General features: G+C 48.3%; 8 protein-coding genes across 8 annotated transcripts; 4 read left to right on the top strand and 4 right to left on the bottom strand.

The window, feature by feature from the left end:
- Window positions 1–93: 93 nt before the first annotated feature.
- Window positions 94–2,142, bottom strand: QC764_506590 (uncharacterized protein). The gene is made up of 2 exons (XM_062947915.1): window positions 1,388–2,142; window positions 94–1,330 (listed from the first exon to the last, which is right to left on the bottom strand). The coding sequence occupies exons 1-2, from the start codon at window positions 1,923–1,925 to the stop codon at window positions 303–305; spliced, it is 1,566 nt and encodes a 521-aa protein (XP_062799375.1). The 5' UTR covers window positions 1,926–2,142; the 3' UTR covers window positions 94–302.
- A 238-nt stretch (window positions 2,143–2,380) lies between these two features.
- QC764_506600 (uncharacterized protein) lies at window positions 2,381–3,829 on the top strand (the record flags this gene model as incomplete). Its single annotated transcript, XM_062947916.1, has 1 exon — window positions 2,381–3,829. The coding sequence occupies one exon, from the start codon at window positions 2,381–2,383 to the stop codon at window positions 3,827–3,829; it is 1,449 nt and encodes a 482-aa protein (XP_062799374.1).
- A 1,459-nt stretch (window positions 3,830–5,288) lies between these two features.
- Window positions 5,289–5,621, top strand: QC764_0082900 (uncharacterized protein; the record flags this gene model as incomplete). The annotated part of the gene is made up of 1 exon (XM_062940825.1): window positions 5,289–5,621. One exon carries the CDS (start codon window positions 5,289–5,291, stop codon window positions 5,619–5,621), a length of 333 nt encoding a protein of 110 aa, XP_062799373.1.
- Window positions 5,622–8,274: 2,653 nt separating this feature from the next.
- On the bottom strand, window positions 8,275–8,602 carry QC764_0082890 (uncharacterized protein; the record flags this gene model as incomplete). The annotated part of the gene is made up of 2 exons (XM_062940824.1): window positions 8,275–8,459; window positions 8,521–8,602. 2 exons carry the CDS (start codon window positions 8,600–8,602, stop codon window positions 8,275–8,277), a joined length of 267 nt encoding a protein of 88 aa, XP_062799372.1.
- Window positions 8,603–9,015: 413 nt separating this feature from the next.
- On the bottom strand, window positions 9,016–11,118 carry QC764_506620 (uncharacterized protein; the record flags this gene model as incomplete). The annotated part of the gene is made up of 6 exons (XM_062947917.1): window positions 10,261–11,118; window positions 10,008–10,174; window positions 9,863–9,926; window positions 9,723–9,809; window positions 9,204–9,671; window positions 9,016–9,141 (listed from the first exon to the last, which is right to left on the bottom strand). The coding sequence occupies exons 1-6, from the start codon at window positions 10,873–10,875 to the stop codon at window positions 9,016–9,018; spliced, it is 1,527 nt and encodes a 508-aa protein (XP_062799371.1). The 5' UTR covers window positions 10,876–11,118.
- A 1,184-nt stretch (window positions 11,119–12,302) lies between these two features.
- Window positions 12,303–16,550, top strand: QC764_506640 (uncharacterized protein). The gene is made up of 6 exons (XM_062947918.1): window positions 12,303–13,287; window positions 13,336–13,667; window positions 13,732–13,859; window positions 13,914–14,085; window positions 14,166–16,407; window positions 16,465–16,550. The coding sequence occupies exons 1-5, from the start codon at window positions 12,594–12,596 to the stop codon at window positions 14,613–14,615; spliced, it is 1,776 nt and encodes a 591-aa protein (XP_062799370.1). The 5' UTR covers window positions 12,303–12,593; the 3' UTR covers window positions 14,616–16,407; window positions 16,465–16,550.
- Window positions 14,694–16,569, bottom strand: QC764_506650 (uncharacterized protein; the record flags this gene model as incomplete). The annotated part of the gene is made up of 3 exons (XM_062947919.1): window positions 16,238–16,569; window positions 16,033–16,169; window positions 14,694–15,962 (listed from the first exon to the last, which is right to left on the bottom strand). Exons 1-3 carry the CDS (start codon window positions 16,407–16,409, stop codon window positions 14,694–14,696), a joined length of 1,578 nt encoding a protein of 525 aa, XP_062799369.1. The 5' UTR covers window positions 16,410–16,569.
- A 134-nt stretch (window positions 16,570–16,703) lies between these two features.
- QC764_506660 (uncharacterized protein) lies at window positions 16,704–18,916 on the top strand. The gene is made up of 3 exons (XM_062947920.1): window positions 16,704–17,307; window positions 17,363–17,763; window positions 17,821–18,916. Exons 1-3 carry the CDS (start codon window positions 17,054–17,056, stop codon window positions 18,768–18,770), a joined length of 1,605 nt encoding a protein of 534 aa, XP_062799368.1. The 5' UTR covers window positions 16,704–17,053; the 3' UTR covers window positions 18,771–18,916.
- The last annotated feature ends 5,226 nt before the right edge of the window (window positions 18,917–24,142 follow it).

Here is a 24,142-nt window from a genome sequence, read left to right as displayed (position 1 = left end):
TCTCGGCCGCGTCAGCATTGATTGCTCCGCCGCACATTGTGCATGAGCAGATGATGGGGCCAACAGCCATCGAGGCCGTTTCGGATGACATATGTTGGTAGCCCAGCATTGTATATATATAGTTATTCCAAGTTCTGCCTTCTCCTACTCCATGTCATACAAAAGTTTCTCATACAAAATACTACACATTACTCCCGTTGCATTGTACATGGTATCATCACGTCGCACGCCTCGTCTCACACTCTATGCCAACCAACCAGCCACACAACCCTTCAACCATTTCCTAAGATATCACAGAGAAGCTACATCCACAGGCACAGCTTGCCGCTGGCATTACCACCGGCAACCCATTCCAATGTAGGGTGAAAATGCGCTACAGCCGGCACAGCCGTGATGCCATCGCCGTCCAGCTGTGCCAGTTGCTCTCCGTTCGCCGCATAAATGTCCACGAACCGGTTCATGTTGCCAATGGCGAACTTTTGAATCCCGTCAAATGGGCTCTTCTGCCACTGAGGCTTCAAGATGGTTACCCAGCGTCCAGTTTGATTGTTATGGGCAATCTTGTGCACTGGTTCCATCTGGTCGTCAAAAAGCTCGACGCCTGCTTTCCAGGAGCCCGCATCAGGGAAAGAGTAGATCTTGATGGTATCATCGTAGCTAGACGTCGCAATATGGCCGGCGCTGCTCCAGCTAGCATGTGAGACAGACAAGCGGGACTCATGCTCTCCCAGCAAGACGGGCTTCCGCATATCCCCCGTCCCTTGTATTTTCCGCAAGTCCCAGATCTTTAAAGTGCGGTCGAGCGATGCGGCAGCCACAAGGTGAGGCTGTAGAGGATGTAAAGAAAACCCTCCGATTTTATGATCGACGAGATGCCAGATCTCAGCATCCGCCGGCTTGGTCCGGATGTCATGGCGTCCAAGCTGACCATTTAGTGTCGAGAATACAATCGTGTTTGGGTCCGTCGACGGTATGTCCATTGCACTGATGGGAAGCTCCACGCCTGCATCGACCGGGGCAAAAACCTGAGTGGATACCCCCTTGTCCAAGTCGAGCTTGCGGATGGAAGAATCGTAAGAGGATGTGTAGACGGCATTGGCATCGACGGAGGAAAACTGAAAAGAGGTAATGGTGCGAGCGTGCGTCTTAAATGCTGATATCACGGGGTCAGAGTAGCTTTCTTCGTCTTCGTCATCTTCGGTCTTGATCGGCTCTTGGGACGCATCGAAGATACCCATGGCCCCTTCCTTATCGCCAGCAAAGATGATCGGTTTGTCCTCTGTTGGATGGAAGCCCATTGAGTAGATGCGCTGCGGAACAATCTTAATGTCTGCTTCGTGTCAGTCAACCTGGAGTTGGGTGAGCCAATGCATCATGGACAACATACCGGCAACTGGCCATTTATCGTACATCTTGAGATTGCGCATGCGCAGTCTCAGCTCCTTGAGATTCTCATCTGAAGTCTCCTCGACATCGTCTTCGTCAAAGGTTTTGACACCAGGTTGGGCACCGCGAACTGACAAGCCCTTGAGCAGCCCGAGTCCGTCAACACCGCCTTCCCATTTGCGCCCCTCTACCGAAATGTCTCCTAGCTGCAAGTCTCCGTTGACTCGGAGCTTTTTGGCTTTCGCCTTCTCAGCCGCGGCCTCGACCTCGACCTCAAACTTGCGCTTGAGGGTGTCGTTGTCAGCGTCGACACCAGCTAAGCGCGTGCTTCTTCTTGTGGCGGGCTGATGGGCGACTTTGGTCGGTTCGCGTTTACGTGGCGTAGATTTTTTCGCCTTGGTTTTCGTGGGTGTCGCTTTCGAAGGGATGATCTTATCAGCCGTCGCTGATATCCCACTGAGGATCGCATTGTTCGCCGCAATGTTCTCCAAACGCTTCCGTTCAAAGGCACTGATGACGGGCTCCTTCTTAGGGGGCATTTTGTGTCGAGCTGAGAGCAATTAAATATCTCGAAACTAAAAGTCAAAGTCCAATGGAGGGTGTCAAGAGCTGCCAAAAACTAAGCAAGGGTGATCGAGGTTGGAGGTTCCTTGTGCCAAAGAGCAACCTGAAGGTGGACGAAGACAAGAGAAAGCAAAACGTGAACTGTCGCGTTGGCAGCTGAAAATCAATTAAGCCCGACGCGCTCGAGTCGCAAATGCAATCCAGTCGCGTAATCACGGGGCAAACCTGGTGGGGTTGGCTGCCCCACTCCCCTACAATGAACAGCAGACGCTAGTACTGTGAGAAGTCTAGCGCTCACAATTTGTCGACCCCGGCAGGCAATTCTTTTGGAAATTTTGGATAGCGCTGCCGCCGGTGCTGTGCGCAAAAGATTATTGTGCCCTGCCCATCGAACAAAGACTGGACTCATAGTGCGCAACCAGTCTCCAAAATGTCAACAACACTTCTCCCATTCCTCTACCAGACCCGGACCCTGCAGAGGATATCTCGGCATGCCGCTCCAAATCCAGCATTGCGAGCCTTTGTGCACACCACAGCGGCGACAAACCTGCCCCTCAGACCGTCTTCATATATGCCCCCAAGGAGATCCTCCCGTCCAAGCAGAACAGGATCTTACAGGCGAGGCCCTGCTTCCGGTGGCCCGAAAAGAGAATCCATCCCCTTCGAGCTTCCAGAAGACTACGAGCGACCCCCTCCCAGAGAATTGAACCATCTTCTCACAGAGGCTGGAGATCGATCGACCATCACACCCACCGAGCGTGATGCCTTCAAGGCTATCTTTGAAGAAATTGCCGCCAAGCAGTCACCTTCGAGCCATCAAGACCCCTCGCTCCTCAAGCCTACGCAGCAGCGCTGGCCCAAGAGCGATGCGGCCTTGGATTTACCAGCCCAGCCGTCAGCTAGTGAGACAATCGACATCATCATGCAAGATGCCGCCGACGTCGAAGCGAGAAATACTAGACAGCTCCAACATCCCTACGGCAAGAGTCACCCCATGACACAAGCAGCCAACACCAATGACTGGAACAAAGCTCTCTTGCGCTTTCCACCGAGCCTCCGTGATGCTGCCCGCCGAGCCCTCAACATCACCGAAGCCGAGGAGCTCAAGAGCCCCGATGGGTATTCAGAAAGTGCCGCCTCCCGCGTTGGAGCTGACCCCGACATGGTGCTCAACCCACTCGGCAAGTCCGTTCAGCACGAAGCCCTCCGCCGTGCCGAGCGCGCGCGAGTCGAAGGGATGATGCAGGCCACAAGAACAGACTTTGAGCTGTGGGATATTTTAGAAAAGGAGGTCTTTCCAATGGTGGCCAGGTTTGGGTTGGACAAGCTGGAGCCATCCGTGTTGAAGACGAAGGGACGCAATGGCAAAAAAGCTGATACGGCTCCTCCTGCGGCCAACGCCGAGGAAAACGCACCAGGCAATGACCTATTTCCCCTGCACATCTACGGTCCACTGTACCCCCGCTATCTTCTAGCCGCCCTCCGTCTGTTCCACCAAAGATTTTCCCACCCATCACCGCTGGCCTTGAACATTTTACCGCGCGTCAAGGAGCTTGGGCCGGCAAGCTACGTTTTGGGAGCCAGCACGCCCTTTTACAACGAGCTGGTGAGGATTTTGTGGTATAGGTACGGCAATGCCGAAGGTGTGCTCAACATGTTTGAGGAGATGCGTATGGCCGGCATGGTATTTGACGCCGACTCACTCAAGGTGCTGAATGCCATCTCGTCGTGGGTCAGAGCAAGCGAGACGGGGAAGCAGGGTCCTTTTCTCAAGGAGTTGGTCTCGTTGCCCGAGTGGGAATATGGGATGCAGGCGAGGCTGAAGCATTGGGGAAATTCGATGCAAGATCAGCGAAAGTACTTGGCCAGTGCCATTTAGTTTCGACATCATATTCATTGGGGCGTGTATAAAACTGGACGCGGGATTCGTATCTGGATGGGAGCATAATGGATGGGGGCATAATGGACGGGCATTCTACACGGAGACTTGTGGCGCATTTGGATGGGAATAGCAACTGTATAACACGCTGTATTATTATGACAGGCATATCACATCACAGTCGATCTTGACTTTTGTTTCTCAGCAAGCATTACAACATTTTGCCACCTCTATTCTTGTTTTGGTCGATAACACAAACCGGCACGTGTCTTCTCTGCAATGTCGATCTGGAGTTTCTGCATGAAGGAGATCAAGTGTTTCTCACGGCAGTAGATCGTGGAGGTGTAAGGCTGATAGGGGGCCAGCCTGGCCTGGGGTGAACGAACTTGGTTTGTCGCACAATTTGTCATCTTGACAACCACTGTCGCGATTGTGGATCGTGGGGGTGAGCGTGGGGGCTGAGCCTTCTGATGGCGACTGTTGATATTGGGTTGCTTTGTTTCGGAGTTCTTAACAACAAATGTCCAACTTGACAACTCAAGAGCCGTCACCAAAAATCAGGGGCTCATGTGGAGAGGTCTAGAACTCTTCTCGATCGCAACAACGCACGTGCCGAAGACTTCATGATTCACCATGGTGGCATAGTAAAAGACTGGGAATGACTAAGTAGCTGGGTTGATGCTGGCAAAATGGGTCAAAGCCATGGCCGCCACCACCAGGACCACGTTCTTGACAGTGCCTCACTGGAGCATCTATAACAACACGTTCGTCCCAAGTCGAAGTAATGAGTCTGCTTCGCCAGAACCATCTCGATTCATGCCTTTCACTTGATCATCGCCGTATCGTAGACAAACTGCCTCCTCGTTTTCGGGGCATAATATTCGGTCTTTACGGTATTCGACTCTCAAGTGCACAAACAAGCGAGATCATGCAGCAGCATTCCGGCCCTCTCGAACCCCGTCAGAACTGTTTCACCCTGGCCCGGCCTCGGCACTCGAGACCCAGCTACCTGGTAGCTGCGCAAAGCGAAACGGCACACCCACGGCACGGCGCAGCGGGAGCATTCCTCAGAGTTCCATTCCGCCCACATTACTCCGCAAGAATAAGAGCGGGTCGAAGGTAGAGGTCACTGTCGAAGATCAAACCATGTCGTCGGCTGGCGATCCTGCAGTGGAGGTCGACCTTGAAGAGGTGGCCACTGGCAAACAAGAGTCCGAGGTTCCACACATTCCTGAACGTGGAGAAACACCTTGTCATTGCTGCTCGCCGCAATCCTACTTCTACCCGCGGGTGGCCCGCACTTTTCTCACATTTCCAGAATCAGCAACAGTGATAACTAAAGACTCTTCTTCGACTTGGACCTGAGCCATCTTGAACACTACTTTATACTCCCTCCTACGTCTCATAAAAGCACACCTACCAACCCACCACACCCAATTTGTCACACACCTCAGTCAAGATGGTTCAACGCGCCCTCAGTCACCGCCGCAGCAGCAACCGCACCCTAGAAATCGACGTCAGCTCCGCCGCCGCCGTCCCAACAACAACACCCGGCAGCACAGCCGGCTATGTCACCATCCCCATCCGCATCTCTTCTGTTAGGGGCCGGAGTGAATCCACCCTGCCATTGTCAAGACACCACCTCTCTCGGCGCTCAGACAGCGTCAGCACGACTACCTCTTCTGTGTCTTCGAGTTACAGGGAGACGAGGTATTTAAATCGGGAGAGTATGGTGGAGGAGGCTGTTGTTGATGATGAGGTTGTTAAGAGGGAGGGTGAGGGGGTAAATTAGCGGACCGCGAGGAGGAATTAAATGACGGAGGAAGGGGGAGGGGGGGTTTGAGGTTGAATATTTGATACCACAGTTGTTTGGAGGGTTACGACGTACCTAACACATTGCACCATCGTTTGTACTGTCATACATTTTGACAGACATACGTCGGAGCACATTACACAAGCACAAATCCCTTCGTTTATATATCTGATTGGGGATTTGAGGCTGGTTTCCTCGGGCATGTTTCCCTGGTACTCATTTGGAGAATGGAGGAGGACGGCGGTATCTATGCCAGGGTCACAGATGCGGCTGTCGGTCTCGCCCACAAGTTCCGAGTAGCTGTCGAGCTAGGTAGAGGAAACAAACAATGATACACAATACAAAGAAGTACAAACAAAGCTCGTGTTCTCTCTCTTTCTCTCCTCTATCTATACACAACATCCCCTCCATCCCTCCAAGAACAACCCTTAGTTTCGTCCGAGTTTCTTCCCACTCCAAACCCCCGAACCCAAGCGCCTCAAAAATAACACGGCCCACGTTTAGCTCAATAAGGAGCACATACACGTACTACCAAAGAGGGTTCTGACTCGAAACCTTGGCCTGTTTCACAACCCTCTTACAACCCCCAACCTGAATTCCATCCAGGAAAATCCCGTAGTATGTGCATTCGCGGTCCCACTCAGGATCCATACTTTCCTCGATAACCTCCTCAAACCTATAACGGTCATAACCCACGGCTCCAGCATTCCAAAACAGCTCATCCCGTAAGGATACCTCCAGATCGCAAAGAAGTGCAACTGTAAGCAGATAATCATTCTGACTGAACTTCTCATACGCCCTGATCAAGGGTGGTGAGTACCGCGGTATGATATACCTAAAATCTGCCACGCACGTCATCCCAATCTTCCACGCACGTCATCCCAATCTTCCACGCACGTCATCCCAATCTTCTTGCACCGCACTCCAATAATTGACTTCAAAAACCCCTTCAACCATAGACCCCCAAACCGAGCCTCAAGCTCGTCCTGCTCCCATGGCACCCGGCCCCCAACAGCCATGTCAAGGAATAATCCTAGTAGGATTATACCTGCACAGTTGTATCTCATGCAAGATCCAAGGGCGGTACGTATTAGCGTGTATAAAAGCGCCCCGGCCTAGGTAGACAGCAATCACTGGGGTGGTTTTGTAGAGGGAGGAGAAGGAGACTACTTGTTGGACGAGGGCTTCTCTGGAGAGGGTTTGGTCGATGGAGATGATGTCGAGGAAGAGGTATTGGATGTTTAGTCTTTTGGCTGATCGGATGACTCGGGCGATGTTTTTGGAGCCGCGGGTGGCGAGGTCGCCATTCCAGCGCCAGGAGAGGACGGCGACTTGGGAGGGGTTGGAGAGGGGGAGTTTGAGGAGTTTGAGGAGGAGGGGGGTGGGGCCTACGCCGATGCCGCTGTAGAGGTCTTCTTAGTTGAGCTTGTCGAAGACGAGTGCCTGGAATTTGAGGACTTCCATAGCCCAACAGAGACTGCCGCTCAATGAGCGATGTTGTGGTTTTTGGTAGTATTTGTGCTTGAGCAACAACCTGATTGTGAGCAAGAACTGTCCCGGAAATTGCTTTGGGATTCTTGCACAGTGTTCTTTCTGATACCTACCCTATGACGGAGCAGATATTGATAATGGTTGATGGCTGGTTACCATCCACATAACAGGAATTGATAGCCAGGTGTGCCTTAAGGATAAAAGAAACATTTGGAGTTGATAATTGGTTAGACAGCCAATGATTGTACGTATCCAGACTGCAGTTAGTGATTGGTTTCTTGATGCATCCATTGTTCAGCTTTTACTCGCTGGCCTACCGAATCAGCTCTCGGCACCATGTAAATAAGAAACACAAAAGTCAGCTGAAACAATGTGCAGTTTTATAGAAGAGCTCCCTCACCACAAAATAGTGGATACATAAAAGTAAGTTAACCCATATTATATCATAAACTCTACTTTGAAAGGTAAACAATAGGCCTTTTAAATATTTCCGAAGGCCTCTTAACTGCTTTTGAAGGCCTGTTAACTATCTTTGAAGGCCTATAAACTATCTTTAAAGGCCTATGGACTACCTTCCAAGGCATGTTAACCTACTTTACTAGGTAGTGTCTCAATTATTTTATGATAAGGGAGAAGAGACAGTTCAAGACTGGTTCCTTAGGTGAAGCCCAAGACCAAGATTCGATACTGAGGTATAGTGTCGTCTTTGGGATCCAACACGCATGTAGCATGATCGATCTAATCTGGGTCAGAAGCAACGACAGTAGGGCATCCAGAATCCGACGCACTTAGCTCCGTGAAAATGAGGAGGGGTAGCTATGCATTGAGAATTAATTTATGTGGGGTTGCTCTAGTCGATGATCTTGATGCATGGAATGGCCGCTTCACACTTTGGAACATCTCGAAACAGTTATAATCATGGAAGCTGCGGTTAACAAAGGGGGGACAGAAAGGGGACAGCCCACAGACGTCAGGGGTGAATGAAGTAGAAGGTCAAAAGAAGGCCCTGACTAAGGACGGGAAAGGCTAGCATATATTTCCTGTCAAATCTCACGATACGTGGCCTCATTGTTCTGGTTGACCTTAACTATCACCGAAGTCTTCCCCCTCACTTCCCTGATATTCATAATCACTCCTCCATCTAAATAGGTACCCAAAGAGGTCTTTCATATCCCAGCTGGTTTGCCCTGAGGCGAACAATGTCAAAGAATATGTCCGCGATCTGCATAGCAGCAACGAGGTTGGGACCATTGTTCATGTCGCAGCCCAGACGCATGGCAATGATTATAACGCGTTGACGAATCATGTTTCTGATAAACGCCCATGCTGACATTAACCGGTTAGCTCATGTTTAAACAAAAAGTCTGAACGGATCATGTAGACGTACCAGGTTCTTCATCATCAAGCAAAGGTGGCTCCGGCTCGATAGCTGGGCGGCGCAAAAGGCGGTTGCGGATCTGGCGGAACATTAAGAATTTTGCTGGGTGCAGGTTCTTTGAGTAGGTGAGTTAGCTGGGATTCTTATATTTGAACAAATAAAAGACAAGTAATACATGCCTGAAATCTGGTGGTAGTTTCGATGCTCGGATACCCGAAAGTTGGGTTGTTGTCGCAATGGAGAGTGTGTTGTGGGCTGAGTGACAGATGGCTGATGGCTGGGACAGGCACCGCAAGAGCTTTGTTGTCGACGCCGACTTGGCGGGTCCAGGCAGTTGGACGATCCAGGCTCGCCCTGCACTCATAGGCTCGGCGACATCATCATAGGCTCCAGCGACATCATACAACCTTCCACTTCACTGGGACATGTACTTCGACTCAAAAAAGCATCTCATTTCACTTTGTTACTCAAAGGTTGCCTCCCTGAAAATCCCTGCAATCACGTTCAAATACAGCTCCAATCCGCCTCGGAAATCCTAACAAACATGTCGTCATGTAGTTTTGAAATGTAGGCCCTTTCTTTGACTGGGTTGTGGACATTCACAACCTGAAAGTCAAAGTGTCTCATCAACTATCGACCTTTGTCAGCAATCTCTCAAACATGTACGTCTTGATTGCCTCGGAAAGTCTTACCTCAAAAGCGGTCTTGTTCAACTCAATCAAGGCCACATTTTTACCCGCACATGTCCATCGGCCACCACCCCAAATTATCTCCAATGCTCGCATCATTCCTGTCTTCTGATCCGCCTGGCAGTCGAGGAAGCGCTCCGGCCGAAATATATCAGCATCCTCTCCAAAGATTTTCTTGTTGTGCGTCAACCCCAAAGTGTTGTGGCCAATATTTGTCCCACCAGGCAAGTAGTAGCCAGCAAGCGTATCGCCTCCCCTTGGAACTACTTTGTAATGGCCGAATGTGGCGGCGTTACCAATGCGGAAGGTTTCATACATGACGGCCTGCGTGTAAGGCAACTTCTGGGCCTCCTCGTTGGTGATCGGACTCGAGACCTTGCCCTGTTTGACGGCCTCTTTGATCTCCTTTTTGAACCGGGCATAGGCATGCGGCGTGGCCATGAGATAGAGCATGGACGACCGAATCGTGCTCTAGATCTCGTCAGCGCAATACACTTTCAAGCGCATGGGAGTTGGACCTACTGCCGTTGTATCATTACCTGCGAGGACAGCAAGGATGGCCTCTCCTTCGCATTCGCTTCTGGTCATGCCGTTGCGAATGAACCCGCCCTGCAGAGATACATCATTAGATACATCCATGACAGTCGGTAGCTGCTACTCACCATCATGTCTTTGGTGGGCTTTTCCTTGTTTTGAAACCGCTCTCGAATGGTTTCATTGACATGTCTATTTCGGTAGCGGCAATGTTAGACCCGATAGATTCATCCCGGTGGGGGTGATGCTTGGACATGAGACGAGATGACCTACTTCATAACGACCCCCAACCCAGATTTGTCACTGGTCTTTGGTCCGAACCAGCGCAAAAGTCCGTACTTTGGTATCATAATGTCCCGAAGGGCAGGGAGTTCAAGCCCCACTGACATCATAGGCAGAAGCTTGTCCATTGTCCCTATCCACCCTAGAACGTCCTCGCCCTGGTGAAATCATGGTTAGGTAAGTCAGGTCTCTGAGGGGTGACAGAACTTGGAAACTTCAAGCCCCGCTCAAAATCATTTCTCACCTCATCAAGATGACCCCACGGCTTTCCGAATACCAAACCCGAGATGACATCCATGGTGAAGCATCTTGACAGCTTGGCAAAGTCAATGGAGCGAAGCTCGTCGGGAGTGGAGAGATATTTCCGGCGGATGAGGTCGACCAGGCGGACAAGCTGAGCATCAACAGCCCTCTCCAGGCCACCTTCAGTTTCACGGCCAGCGTAGGGCCCTGCTGTCTTTGCCTTGAGTATGTCGTGAGCAGCAGTGTCCACTTGGGTTCCCATGCTGTCAGTGTTGTGTGTGAACTTGGCGCCGGCGTACCAGACAGAACGCTTATATGTCGATCTGGCCGCCGAAATCTTGCGGAGAACATCCGGATCATTAGTGACAACCGTGCCGGGCGCTACGACCACGAGAGGACCGTATTCTCGGAAGTTGATATAGCGCGAGGACACCTGTTGTGTTACGATAGTATGGGCTTGCCACAAGAAGGAGAACTTGGCCAGCGTGGGCCCTGGAAGGTGGCGGAGACGATACCAAGCTGTGAAAGCCGTCACAACATACCAGATCACAAAGGATGCTGCCGCTAGTCCGAGGATGGTGCTGTTGCTCAGCTCTGCGTCGATAAGGAAGTCCATTGCGTTTGCAGTCGGCGGTGGTGTGAGACTTTGGATGGAGTTGCTCCGTCTGCGAGTAAAATCCAGGCGTGAATGTCAGCTTCTTGTACCCTTATATTCATACTGCGGGGTGAGAACTGCTACTAGGATCAAAGCAGAAAGGTCCGGAGATGGCCAAGCCGCATAGGTATGCTCATCGACATGATTTACATGCTACACGGTAGGTGATATCTCACAGAAGTATGAAGCATATAGTTTCATGCAGGCCCCCACTTCTGGAGCTCGCGACGCTCGTACAACAGAGCTTACGGCGTCTACAACGGCGTCTACAACGGCATATAATAGGTGAAGATTGCTAGTCGATATAGCGCTAATCATTCATTGGCGAAGCCGGTGTGAAATGGAATGAGGGAAAGGTGCATGCATTCCAGTCGTTGTGTTACATACATATCGTGATATTGGCATCTAGCTGCACGCCCAGACTGCAGTCCATGCTTCCCCGTTCTTAACCGGCAGTTAAGCCGCTGGCATCAAGGTCGGGAAGGTGGGGTCAAGAGCGAGGCAACTCCCTCCCATCCCCAGCAATGAAACCCAACACACTAGCTACCTGCTCATTTTTTTCTCTTGGGCGGAAGCACGTGTTAGGTATTGTGGGATTTGCAAAGGTTTGAACCGATGAGTCCTGGGGATCAACTTGACGGGTAGAAGGGGTACCACATCAGGCACAGATTACCTACATATTGTGTGTGTCTTACTCCCAAACGCCAATGAGTTCCCACGCTCAGCACCGAGGCCACGTATTTGCCTCTATCCTGTCTCATGGTCGAGAGTTGACATCACCTTTCCTTTTTGCAACATGAAAGGAGAAACATGGAGTGGACTGACCTCTCACTTGGTGGCAGGCGGTGTCACAGTCGTACAAGCAGGTTGAAATATAGAGCCTCAACGAATTGAGGAATCTGTGATGGCTGAGAAATGCTCATACGGATGACCCACTGCAGCATCAGCACTTAATATCTATGCATAAAATTTGGAACGCACCAAGTCACCGGCACACTTACCAGCAGAGCTCTGTCCAATTTTACAAGCCGTATGACTTGGCCATGTTGTTAGCAAGAGACTTGGCACAGTGGGGAGTAAGGTCCTTTGAACCACCATTCACATGGTTCTTTGCTGACAGGCTTGTACGGAGATCTGTTCTGCAAATAGGTCTATCCAAGATATTATGCCTGCTACTGTGATTCCAACCAAAATTTCTAGTTGATCTCGAGGACGAGTCCACAGTCTTTCGCCGGTCAGACCTGAGGTTAGCTTTGACAGATCCGAGCCCAGTGAACCAGATGCAGCACCTTTGAACCAAACTATCTTTGGGGTTATCACATGCTGATTGTTGAAGAGGTGTGGCTTCTTCATCTATCCGAACTTGCATGAAACTGCCAGAGTTGATGTGTTGATCTGCCAGGATAACAGGGCCTTGCTGTCCACCCCCCACAGTTCGATGCCACCTCACCTTCGAGATGACATCCATCAACAGAACATGGCCAATCACGCACTTGCTGACAATAGAACCAAGCTCGCCAGACGCAACGCTCACCTCAGCAACATGCAGGTGGAACCTGTATTTCCAATCTGCAAGATCGATCATCGGGGATGACACAGTAAAGCCGAGCGTGCCAAACGCCGCTCCGTTCCAGCGTGATGGCTTTCGAAAACACATATGAGTCCGCGGTCACACACACATGCCTCACTGCCATGTTCTACCTGAGTCTTCACACCTGTTGTCCTCTCCACAAACAGCCGTGATCATGGATCACCTCGTTCAACGACCCCTCTTCCCAACACCTGACAAGCTCGACCTTATCATCCCTTGCCTGCTGGCTTCTGCCACTGGCTTTCTCTCCCACACCCTCTACTTTATCCGCGGCTTTCACGATACCTCGGCACTGCGCATTTTTCTCGTCCACTTCACCACCTTCCTATGCCTAACAGCCTACTCAATCACTCAGCTCGGCGTTTTCCCCGGTCTTATCACCTCCACAGCCATTGCCCTCTCGTACCTGACCACCCTATTCACGAGCATAATCACCTACCGGCTCTTCTTCCACCCCCTCCGACACATACCAGGCCCGTTTCTCGCAAAAATAACAAAGCTATACGGTCCATACACCGCGCGCAATGGTCAAATGCACCTCGAGCAAACAAAACTCTTCAAAAAATATGGCAACTTTGTGCGCATCGCACCCAACGAGGTGTTTATGTTGAGTGTAGAGGGGATACAAAAGATTCATGCCAGAGACAGCGGATGCCGCAAGTTGAACGCGGGCATATACGATGTGATTCACTTCAAGGGGGCGCATAATCTCAACTCTGTGCTTACCAGGGAGGAGCATGGGCCGAGAAGGAAGATTTGGGAGAGGGCGTTTACCACCAAGGGTAAGTCTCTTGGTGTCGGTGGCAGGATGTGGGACTGACATGAAATAGCCCTCGCGATCCACGAGCCCAAAACACGAGAAGTCTGTCATCGATGGTTGAACAAGATTGCGAGCTTGAACGGTCAACCGATCAATACTTCGTTGTTCTCGCTGCTGATCCCGTTTGATCACATGGGCAAGGTTGGGTTCAGCTATGAGTTTAGGAGTATTGAAGCTGGGGAGGAGAACAGGATGCTGCATTTGCTGGAGAGCTTGTTTGGGCAGTTTGGACGAACGGGGGAGCTTTGCTGGCCGTTGAGCATTGCTAAGGATCTGAACTTGGGAAAGGAGTCGGCGGAGTTTGATCGGTTGACAATGGAGATGGCTGATCGGAGGGCTGCGGTGAGTTTGTCTTGGCAGTGATTGATCTTCGACTGGCGTTACTGACAAAAGTGCGTGACAACAGGAAGAAGACAGCAACAAAGGGGACATCCTGCAGCACTTTTTGGATGACATGAGATCAGAGAAGCCGATTGCCTTTTTCAACAAGAATATCTTTTATTCAGACTCGGCTTTGGTCTTGATTGGGGCTACGTAAGTTTCTCTCAGCCTCATATCGTTCTTTCCAGTCAACTAACCTCTGCTCAGTGACACCATCGGCGTGGTGCTTTCATATCTCTTCTACCACCTCGCCCGCCATCGAGTCTATCAGGATCTCCTTCATTCCCACATCAAGAAGGTCTACGGCGAGACTATCCCAGAGGAATTCACAGACCGAGACCTCTCCAAGATCCCGCTTCTGGATGCACTTATTAATGAGGTGTGTCCACACAGTCCCGTCTGGCTTGCTGGTGACCGGCTGGTCCCTCTGTTACCTTTGCACTAACACAAGCGCTGCAGACGATGAGGCTAGACAACCCCGTGGCCAATAACGGACCGAGACTTACACCACCTGAGGGGATCACCGTGGACGGCATTCACATTCCAGGCGGTGTAGCTGTTCGAGTGCCGGGATACGCGCTTCATCGAAGCGAAGAGTTTTACCTGGCGCCTGAAGAGTTCAAACCGGAGAGATGGTTGGATCAAGCAAAGTTTGTAAAGGACCGTGAGGCGTTCATTCCGTGGTTGGTTGGGCCAAACAATTGTGTTGGAAAGAGAATGGGCATGGCCGTTGTTCGACTTGTATTGGCCTACACCGTCTACAGCTACACCTGGAACTCTGCGCCGGGTGAGGACGGAAAGAGGATCTACTCGGAGTCGAAGGACAACTTGATCTTGAAGGCTGGGACGTTCAACGCCGTGTTCACACCAAGAGAACCTGGAGGGCTGAGCTCTGTTCCGAGGCAGTGATCGACACCTGGCCGATACAAGTCAAACACATGATACTGGACGGTACCTACGTAGCTCGATATTTACCGTTTACTGATTCTACAAAGCTCCCTTCCCCATAATCTTCTCAACCGGTTCCAGAATTCTTGTCATGCTCTTCTCAGCCGGCAACGCATCAACCCAGTTGCCATGAATCTGCCCCTTTATCCTGAAGGGCAACTGAACCACCGCCACCGGGTTCCCAAAGTCCCTTGTATCCAACACCACCAAATCACTCCTGTTGACATCCATCCTCTGAATCATCCCCAGCACCCAACCATCACCCTCCGGTGCATCCTTTGTCTTGGGCACAAAGATTGGCTCCTCCACTGTGCACCCCTGGCCAGGATCAAACATATCAACCTTCCCACTGGGCTTGTCAAGCATAACGTATGCATGCAGACCGATAGGCAGAATTGGCGGGATAGGTTTCTGCTTCCCTGGGGGGATAACAGGACAGAAAAGCTTGTCGTATGGCTTTGTCAAGAAGCGCTCATCAACCCTGGCCATTTCTCCAGGCATATTCAAGATCACAGCAGGGTCAACAACGCGAGTGTTGGTTGGTTTGGTGAGGTCGATCTCCCACCTGACGTAATCAGCCTGGAAGTCTCCAAATGGCTTGTCAGTTGGCGGGCCAAAGACAGGAAAAAGGTTATAGCGGATCCGCGAGCTCTCAAAATAGAGCCTCACGTCACCGTTCTCGGCTGTTTCCTCCCACGACCCGGCTGTGTGAAGAAGGACGGCATGATCCGAGTGGTAGACTCTGGTCTCTCCCGTCTTCCATCCAGCAGGAAGGTCGTTGGGGTGTCGAGGGACAACGACGAATGTTGCTGGGAGGTCCTTGCTGTAGATCCAGTGCTGACCACCCTTCTTCATGTGGTCTACGTCAGTTTTGTAGGGCCACAGAACCAGGATGATGAAGTTGGCGGTGAGAGCACAGTCGTGGATGAATGCGGGCCACGGGCTCTTGATCCACTGCTCATCGTGAATTGCTCCTTGCTCGTCGAGGGCGTAGATGACGACGTCGTCTGTGCCGAGGCCCTTCGCTTCGTAACCGAACACAACTAGCTCTCTTGTATACGGGTCAACCTTGGGATGGGCAGAGAATGTCAAGCCTGGGGAGTTGAAGGGGTCGTAGGTGATTGTTTCGAGCGTGTCGGGGTGGACTTGATAGGGCTGCGCGGATTCTTTGAGGGCGAGAAGCTTTCCAGCCCAGTAGACGAGGTTGGTGTTGGCGGTGCTGTCCACAGCTGCGCGGACACAGGGATGATGTGTGAAAGGATTGCGATACAATCCGAATAAGCGCTTGTTGGCTTGACGCTCCAGCCTCTGTGTGAATGCTACACGTCAGCCAACTGACCACGGAGCGAACAGAGAGTAGGTATGCAACTGGACTTACGAGGCGTTCAGTGTCGACGTAGCGGATCTTTAGATCGACCCGGCCATCTTTGATGCGCAGGGCACATACGTTCCCGTCACCTTCTATAGGTGCATTGCCTTCTTGGAGGGGGTAAAATGGATCAACCATAATGCGGTCTGTATGAGTACTCTCGTCAGCGTGTGTTTCTTTGACAGAAAGAGACAGCAAACACTGGGCAACTTACAGAAGGTTCCGTTGAGCTCCTTGGGGATCTCGCCGAACACCACTAGATCGGTCACCTCACCCTCGAAGCGTCCCACGATGCCGTGCTCAAAGGGAGACCTGACGCTGGACCATGATGAATGCAGCCCAAAGAACCCATTTGGGCCGTTGGGGTTAGGTGGTGGGGGGAGCATAATAGCAACAGTCAGCAAGAAAGAAAAACGATGATGAATGATGAATGAAGCATACCTTAGGTGCCTTGAGGTCTTTGGTCATCAATATATGCATCGACACGAGCCTCTCTGTTTGAATAACTTGGGTTGATATCAACTCGCTGTGGCTGTGGGGATCATCATTTGACCCAGGCGCATTTCCAAACAGCTCGGAAATCAAGCCCCACTGTATTCCGAAATTCCGTGATTCCGATTAGTTTGTGAGACGGCCCTCCCCCGCGATCTACAAGCTAGGTTCCAAACAGCTTCGATTCTCCACACCTTACCCCAGCCTCTGAGCCTTTATTCCCAATCCCGCGAATCAAAACACCAGCAATTTGTTATCAAGTTTCCGACGTCACAGGCTTCTCGATGGCGACCTCATGGAGATTGTCTTTCGGAGCGGCCACGTTCCACATCCCATGATGATTTCCATGGATGCCAGCGTCGTGATGGAAGGGGACGCATGACCAAAGATGGAGAACATGGACCTGTCCGAGGTTCCGAGAACCTAGAACTCCATGCTTTTGGATTCAATATGTACCTGTTGAATCCTTCACCCAACACAGAAGCTGGTGGCTTTTTCAACTTGATCTCTTCAACTTTGCATCCATAACAACGTCACCATGCAACTGGAGAAATTTCTTACCGCCGCCGAGGCTATCGTGGGCTGCGACAATGTGTCGAGAGAGCCAACCTCTGGTGCCCCAGAGGGCCTGGATGGGAGTGTCGCCTACGGTGATCCATTCCCCTTGTCTCGGCCGCACCGCCCTGGGCCAGCAGTTCGTCCCGACACGGTTGACCAAGTGCGTGAGCTTGTCCGGGCGGCGAACAGGTTCGAGGTACCCATGTGGACAGTGTCGAGGGGAAAGAATCTTGGGTAAGTCGTTCAACTGGGCCTGCTTTCCCACTCGTTCTAACGCATTACCGTCTAGATATGGCGGCTCTGCCCCAGTCGTAGACCGCAACGTTATCCTCGATTTGCACCGAATGAACAAGATCATCGAGATTAACGAAGAATATGCCTACGCCATCGTGGAGCCTGGCGTGACATTCATACAATTATACGAAGAGATCAAGAAGCGCAAGCTCAACCTCTGGATCTCTGTCCCGGCCATTGGATGGGGTTCCGTGGTTGGAAATACCTTGGAGCGAGGTATTGGTTACACGCAGGATGCTGCCCATTACAAGCACCAGTGCGGCATGGAGGTCGTCCTCCCTGATGGTGATTTGCTGCGAACTGGTATGGGTGTTGTGGAGGACAGCAAGGTGTGGCCGCTGTATTCAGGGGGCTTTGGACCCGGGTTGGATGGTCTGTTCTTCCAGTCAAATTATGGTACGTTTCCCTTGGCGAGGCCACCTCTGACGTGATGGCTGACGGAGGAAACGGTAGGCATTGTCACGAAGATGGGGATTCAATTCTCCCCTGCCCCTGAAGCCTACACTAGAATCCTCGTCGAAGTCCCCGAGGAACAAGATTTGGCGCCGCTGGTTGGCACCATGACTGACCTGATGCGCCGGCGCATTGTGGCCAACCCTCCACAGCTGTATGGCAGGATGACTCTGATCATCGGTGCAGCGCGTCGCGACCCCGAGATTGCCAAAATCTTGGGCGAGCACGGCAACTTTGCACGTCACATCCCTCAGGATCTTATCAGCAAGGTTTCCACCATCCTGGGATTGCCAGCCTGGTGTGCAGGTTTCGCTCTCTATGGTCCCCCAGAAGCCCAGGCGGGCCTTTTGGAGGCTGTCAAGCGGCGCTTCAAGCAGGTCAAGGGCGCAAAGGTTACACATGAGACTTTTAATGCTGTGCCTGGTGAGTATCTCAGAAGCGAGGATGTCACACAAGATTTCCTCCCTCAGAGCGGAGTTCCTTCCATCGACCATGCTTTGGCCTTCTCGTCAAAAGAGGACGGTCTCTGGCACAACTGCTACTCCCCTGTCCTACCACCCTCGGGCCGCGAGCTGTACGAGTGGTACGTCAGGGCCAAGAAGATCACCGAGGATCACGATCTTAATTTCCTTGCCGATTTCCACGTCTTCGACAGATACATCATAAGCATTAACTTGATCATGTTCCATCCCTCAGCCAAGGCCCGACTGCACGATGTCCAGTACGCTCTCATGGAGGACTCCAAGAAGCTGGGCTATTTGGAGTACCGCACCCACGTCAGCTTCATGGATGCTACGGCAGCTCACCAGACGTTTAATAACGGTGCATTTGGGAGATTTACCACCATGTTGAAGGATACTATTGATCCCAACGGAATTTTGAGTCCAGGGAAGCAGGGTATTTGGAACTCGACGGCGAAGTTGGCAAGACTGGGGCTTGAGGAGAAGTAGGTGGTTTGGGGTTGTGGTAGGATGCGGATGTTTGTGTTTTATCTCTACTTTTAGCTTAGTTGATGAGTTCTTGAATTTGTCCAAACTCTGGTAAAAGAACGGAATTCCTGGATGCGTGATAACGATCAATGTACACCTTTTAAAAAGCAGATGGCCTCTTCACTATCTTTTATTCAGTCCTGTTATCTTTCGAGGTATGATTCATGACTTTGGCCCACAGCTTGAACGCCACAGGATTGCGGTTGCCAAGGTAGGTACTCGGACTCCTCACACCCCCGAAACGGCGCCAGCTGGAAGATCATTGCCGCAAAGTGGGGATTGGTACCTGTCAAATTGTATATGGGGTCCAAATAAGGTGTCAATTGTTATGTTGTAAGATGGTGTGTTGCCCGGGTGGCTGGAAAAGGCCGAACCCAGTAGCTCAGGTCCCACTGCCAAGATATTAATTCCTTAACAGTGGGCCTCATTGACTATTCTGACACTACCCCACACACTCGACGACAAATATCTACTTACTCAAAACAACTTGTGCTTTCTCTCCAAGTCCCGATTTATTTCCATATCTACGAACGAATCAACCTGGAACTAAAGAACGTTGCAAACATGGCCGGGACACCTACAACCACCACTGCCACCACCATAACCCCTCGTCCTGCTACACGATTCAAGAGAGAAAAGTACTCAAGTATTGCGTGGTCTGTTGTTTTACAATAATAGCACACCGAAGGACGTGGCAGCTAATGGGTCTTATAGTGAGGAGTGCCGAGGCCGCAAGCTCAAGTGTCGAATTACAGTTCCTGGCTGCTGTGATCGTTGTCGAGCTCAGGGCCTACAATGTCGAATCACTCGCCCACAGAGAGGCCTGAGAAGCCAACTGCGTCATATACCAGCTCCCACCAACGTCAGCCAAAACGATGACCCCATCGCACGGTTTCGCCAGTTGGAACATGAGCTCAATATTCTGCGTCACCAGGTTGCTCAGTTGACCTCATTCCATCGGAACCAAAGCCCCAGCCCACCGGCACAGCAGTCTCATGCTTCTGGATACTCTGACGAAGCAAAACCTTTCAGTATCTCTCAAGTTCGGACTCGGGTTGAGCCACATTTCAATGGCCTCGAAGTCTGTGATACCGAAAAGAAGAAGAAGAGATACAGTCTTGGTGTTTCCAAACGCGTATTTTATCCTTCCTCGCGTGGCCCGTGCCCTTGTTGGCCTCAGGCCATCGCCAAGTCCCTTCGATATCCTCCTGGCCAGTGGCCTTCCTTTGATAACCGCCATGCCTCTGTTTGTCTGCCTTACTTTGAATGAGAGGTTCTCAACGTGCAGTTACCCCTCCTTACGGTGGTATCGGCGGTATTGTTGGGCATGGTTGCAGGTAGTTGGTTAGCACTTCTTTACCTATCGTAGTCGAGTCACCTTTTTGGTCGGATAGCGATAGGTCGAAGGCGTGGAAAGTATTATAGATTCGCCTCGGATCTGGATTTTTTAAACGGGCCTAATATCTTCTTATCTAGCTTTTTAAAAGGTCGACGGGTCTTAATATACCTAGCGTTAAGCATTATAAGCTAATCCTATTTAAATAAAAATACTTCTTTTCTCTTTAAGTCTACCCACCGCTTTATACGCTTACGGGTATCTTCTAAAGAATTCTACGCTTCCTTATAAACTTAGGTTATCTAGTATACGTATAGCCGGCTCGAAGGATTATAAACGATAGTATTCGACGAGGGGTTATTAGAGGTAAGGTAATAACCGTAATTAGCGAAGAAAGGTAATATATTTATTAGTACTTTACGGGCGTTATTATACGCGAATTCTATTATAGGAAGTAATTTATTCTAGTTAACTATCTTATAATTAATAAAAGCGCGGAGATATATCTTTAATTTTTAGTTTACGATTTCTATTTATCCGTTTATTTAAGGATAAAAGGCTATACTTATACGGCTATTAATACTAACGAACTTCAAAAAGTCTTTCTAAAGGTACGCAGTAAAGCGTAAATCGCGGTTAGAAATAATATTTACCGGTACGCCGTAGAGTCGCTAATATTCGCGCGCGAAAATCCAGATTAGGTTATTAGTTTTCTTCGCTTCTATACGTAAAGGGATAAAATATACTATCTTAATAAATATATCTACGATAACCTAGATCGAATTATACCCGGAGGATAGTAAAAGATCTATAATAAAATCTATAAAAATCGCTCTCCACGGCTTCTACGGAATCTCTATTAATTAAAGTAACCCGAAGGTATTATAGTATAAATACTTATTCTATTAATATTTTCTATATCCTCGTACGTACTTACGAACTTCCTAATCTATACTTAGCTACTAAAAGTTACGTCGAATAAGGTCGATAGTCCTATCTATACCTAGGTAACTTACGACGACGGAGTCGTACTTAGATTCGAGGATCTCTTTTTATAGTATTAGGTCGCTAAAGATCCTTAATAGGTTATTATAGTATAGTAGACCGTAGTCCTCGTACTTATTTTTAAACGGTATTACTAAATCCTTAATATAATCGGTATTTCTATTAGTAACTATCTTAATCCGGGCGAGGAAGTCGTTATTTTACGCCGGGGCAACTAGTATACTAGCGAGCCTTACGGAAGAAATTAGGAAAGAAGGTCTTTCGTTTAATAGTAAAAAGTAGTAATTTTTTAGGACCGAAGTAATCGGTTAATCCTTATTTCCTCCTTTCTTAGGCCGATACTAATCGAATTTTAAAAGTACGTCGGCTTTACCGTTAAGTTATTTAGGCCGATATATAATAATAAAGTTATAGGCAGCGAGCTTTTACGCCTACCTTACCTAGCGTCTATTTAAGACCTTTATTATAGTAAAGTATATTAGGTTCTAATAATCGGAGTATACTTCGATATAATACTTTACTCCTTTAAGGTATCTCCGCTATTTTATAAAGTAATCGACTATAGTTAATAGCTTTTTATTATATATTTTATAGTTTATCTTTAATTTAATAAGCTTTCTAAAGTGGAAAGTAACTGGATAAAGCTTACTATCGTCCCCTTTCTAGGATATTACTTTACTTAAGGTAAAGTCAGATATATCTATTTTTAGGACCGCCAGCTTTACTAAGTCGAAGTAAGCGAGGATAGAAATAATAGTAAAGGCCTCCTTAAACTTATTAAATGCTATTTTTATAGTTTATATTTACTTCTATTAATATATATCGAGCTTTAAGAATACCGTAAGGGCTTAGGTAATAGTAAAGAACCCCTTAATAAAGCGTCGATAAAAGTTAGCGAAGCCGATAAAAGATTAAATAGCTTTAAGTATAGTAGGTCTCTTTTAATTTAAAATATAATTTACCTTCTCTTTAAATATAGAGATCCTATACTTAAAGATAATATACCTAAAGTATTTAACCTACCTTATAGCCTATATATACTTTTTTATTAAGATAGTAAGGTTATTTTCTTTTAACTACCGTAATATTTCTTTCGTAAACCGATTATACTCTTCTATAGTCTCGGTATATATAAGGATATTATTAACGTACGTTAATACCCCTATGTCGATTAGGTTACTAAGGACTCTATAGACTATAGCTTAGAAAGTAGCTAGGGTATTAATTAACCTAAAATATATAATTATAAACTCGAAAAGACCGTAGCGGTAACGGAAAACTATTTTCCACTTATCTTCTTCCTTAATTTATACGAAGTTAAATCCACTTTTAAAATCGATTTTAGTAAAGTACTTAGCTCCGGCAAAACGGTCTTATAGCTTATTAATAAGTAGTAAAGGATATCTATTAGGGATAGTAATACTATTAAGTATTCTCTAATCTACTACTGGTCGAAGGTCGTTTTTATACGTTCCTTTCTTTTCGATAGAAGCGTCTTTATTTACTATAAAGAGTAAAGCGCTATAAAGGGACTTAAAAGGCCTAATTTTACTTTCGGCTAGTATCTTATTTAGCTATACGCGCAGGAATTTAAACTTTTTACCGCTAAAGGAGTAAATAGGCCCCTATAGTAGTATCTTACTATTTATTAAGTCGATTATATAGTCCTAGGGCTTATAATTAGGTAACCTTTTAAATATATTATAAGGGACTAATAGTATTAGGTTCCGGAAGCGTTCGGGAATAAAACTTCGATCGTCTTTAACGTTAAAAATAATCCTACTAGCCTTCCTAAATACTAATAGGCTAGTGTATCGTTCGCGGTATATAAGAAAGGTAAATATAATCTTCGTAGGGTTTTAGTCGTAGAAGTTAGCTAGTTAGTATTTTTAGAGCTACTAATATAGTAGGATAATATTATATTTTACGTCGAGCTTACTAACTTTAAATTATAATTTAGTAAAATAGTTTTCTAAATACCTAAATACTACGGTATTGGTATATAATACTTCTTTATTAATATCTCCTTCTTTAGTAAAAAATTAAAGGTAGAATCTAGGAGGGTAACGGAAAATCTTAATCGCGAGGCGGGTAACTATATCCTCCGATAAAACGGGAACGGTACTATTAGGATTTAAGAGAATGCGTACCGGGTATTCCCGAGGACGCGCGTTAGTACCTTCGATAATACTTATATTAACGATAGGCCTAGTCCTTACCTTAGGCTAGTATCGTAATTATTTATTTTTATTTTCCTTGTAAGGGCGTTTAACTCCTGTAACGGTAACGCTAGTAGGCCAATTACGTCCTATCAGCGTAGTTAGGCGGCCTAGTAAAAACCTATTTTAAAGCTAGATATATCGTCGTTAAGTACTTCGAAGACCGGTAGTTTATTATCGTTAATATATACCCTAATAGCGTCGATTCGTACTTTCTTTAGAGGTATTAATTCGTTTTCTTTCTTTTTTTCCTTAGCCTTCCGCTTAATCCCGGCTACTTTAGGAGGAGCCGCGGGAAGGTTATTACCGGAGATATCCTTTCTGGCGAAGTAGGTAAGAGTATAGTGGTTATTACGACTATATCGCTAGCACGTAAAACCGTTTTTCTTATATTTATCGACGTTCTCCTACGAGATCCCCGTTAAAACTTCTTTAACGGTCGCCCATTTAATATCCTTTAAATTGGGTCTAGCGTTAGGTACTTTAGCTAGTACTTTAGTGCTTTTTAAAAATAGATTTAACGGTTATTAGGAACGACTTTAGTAGGGAAGGCCCGACTTCGAGCGCTTCGAGATTAAAGTAAGCGTGTTTTTTCCCGCCCGGTAACTAATTAAAATATTAGGGTTAATAAATATATTTTTATAGATATAGCTAGCTTCTTAAATAGCGTAAAGGAAGTCTTTGTCTATCTCCGGGACTCTTCCTTATCTTAAGTAAATTAACTTAATAATTTTATCCGGGAATACCTTTAAAATATAACTCTAGAATATAGT

Source organism: Podospora pseudoanserina, chromosome 5 (assembly GCF_035222485.1).
Source record: "Podospora pseudoanserina strain CBS 124.78 chromosome 5, whole genome shotgun sequence".
NCBI lineage: Eukaryota > Fungi > Ascomycota > Sordariomycetes > Sordariales > Podosporaceae > Podospora > Podospora pseudoanserina.
Note: the sequence above shows the minus strand (reverse complement) of the source record. Positions and strands in the feature narration are given on the sequence as shown.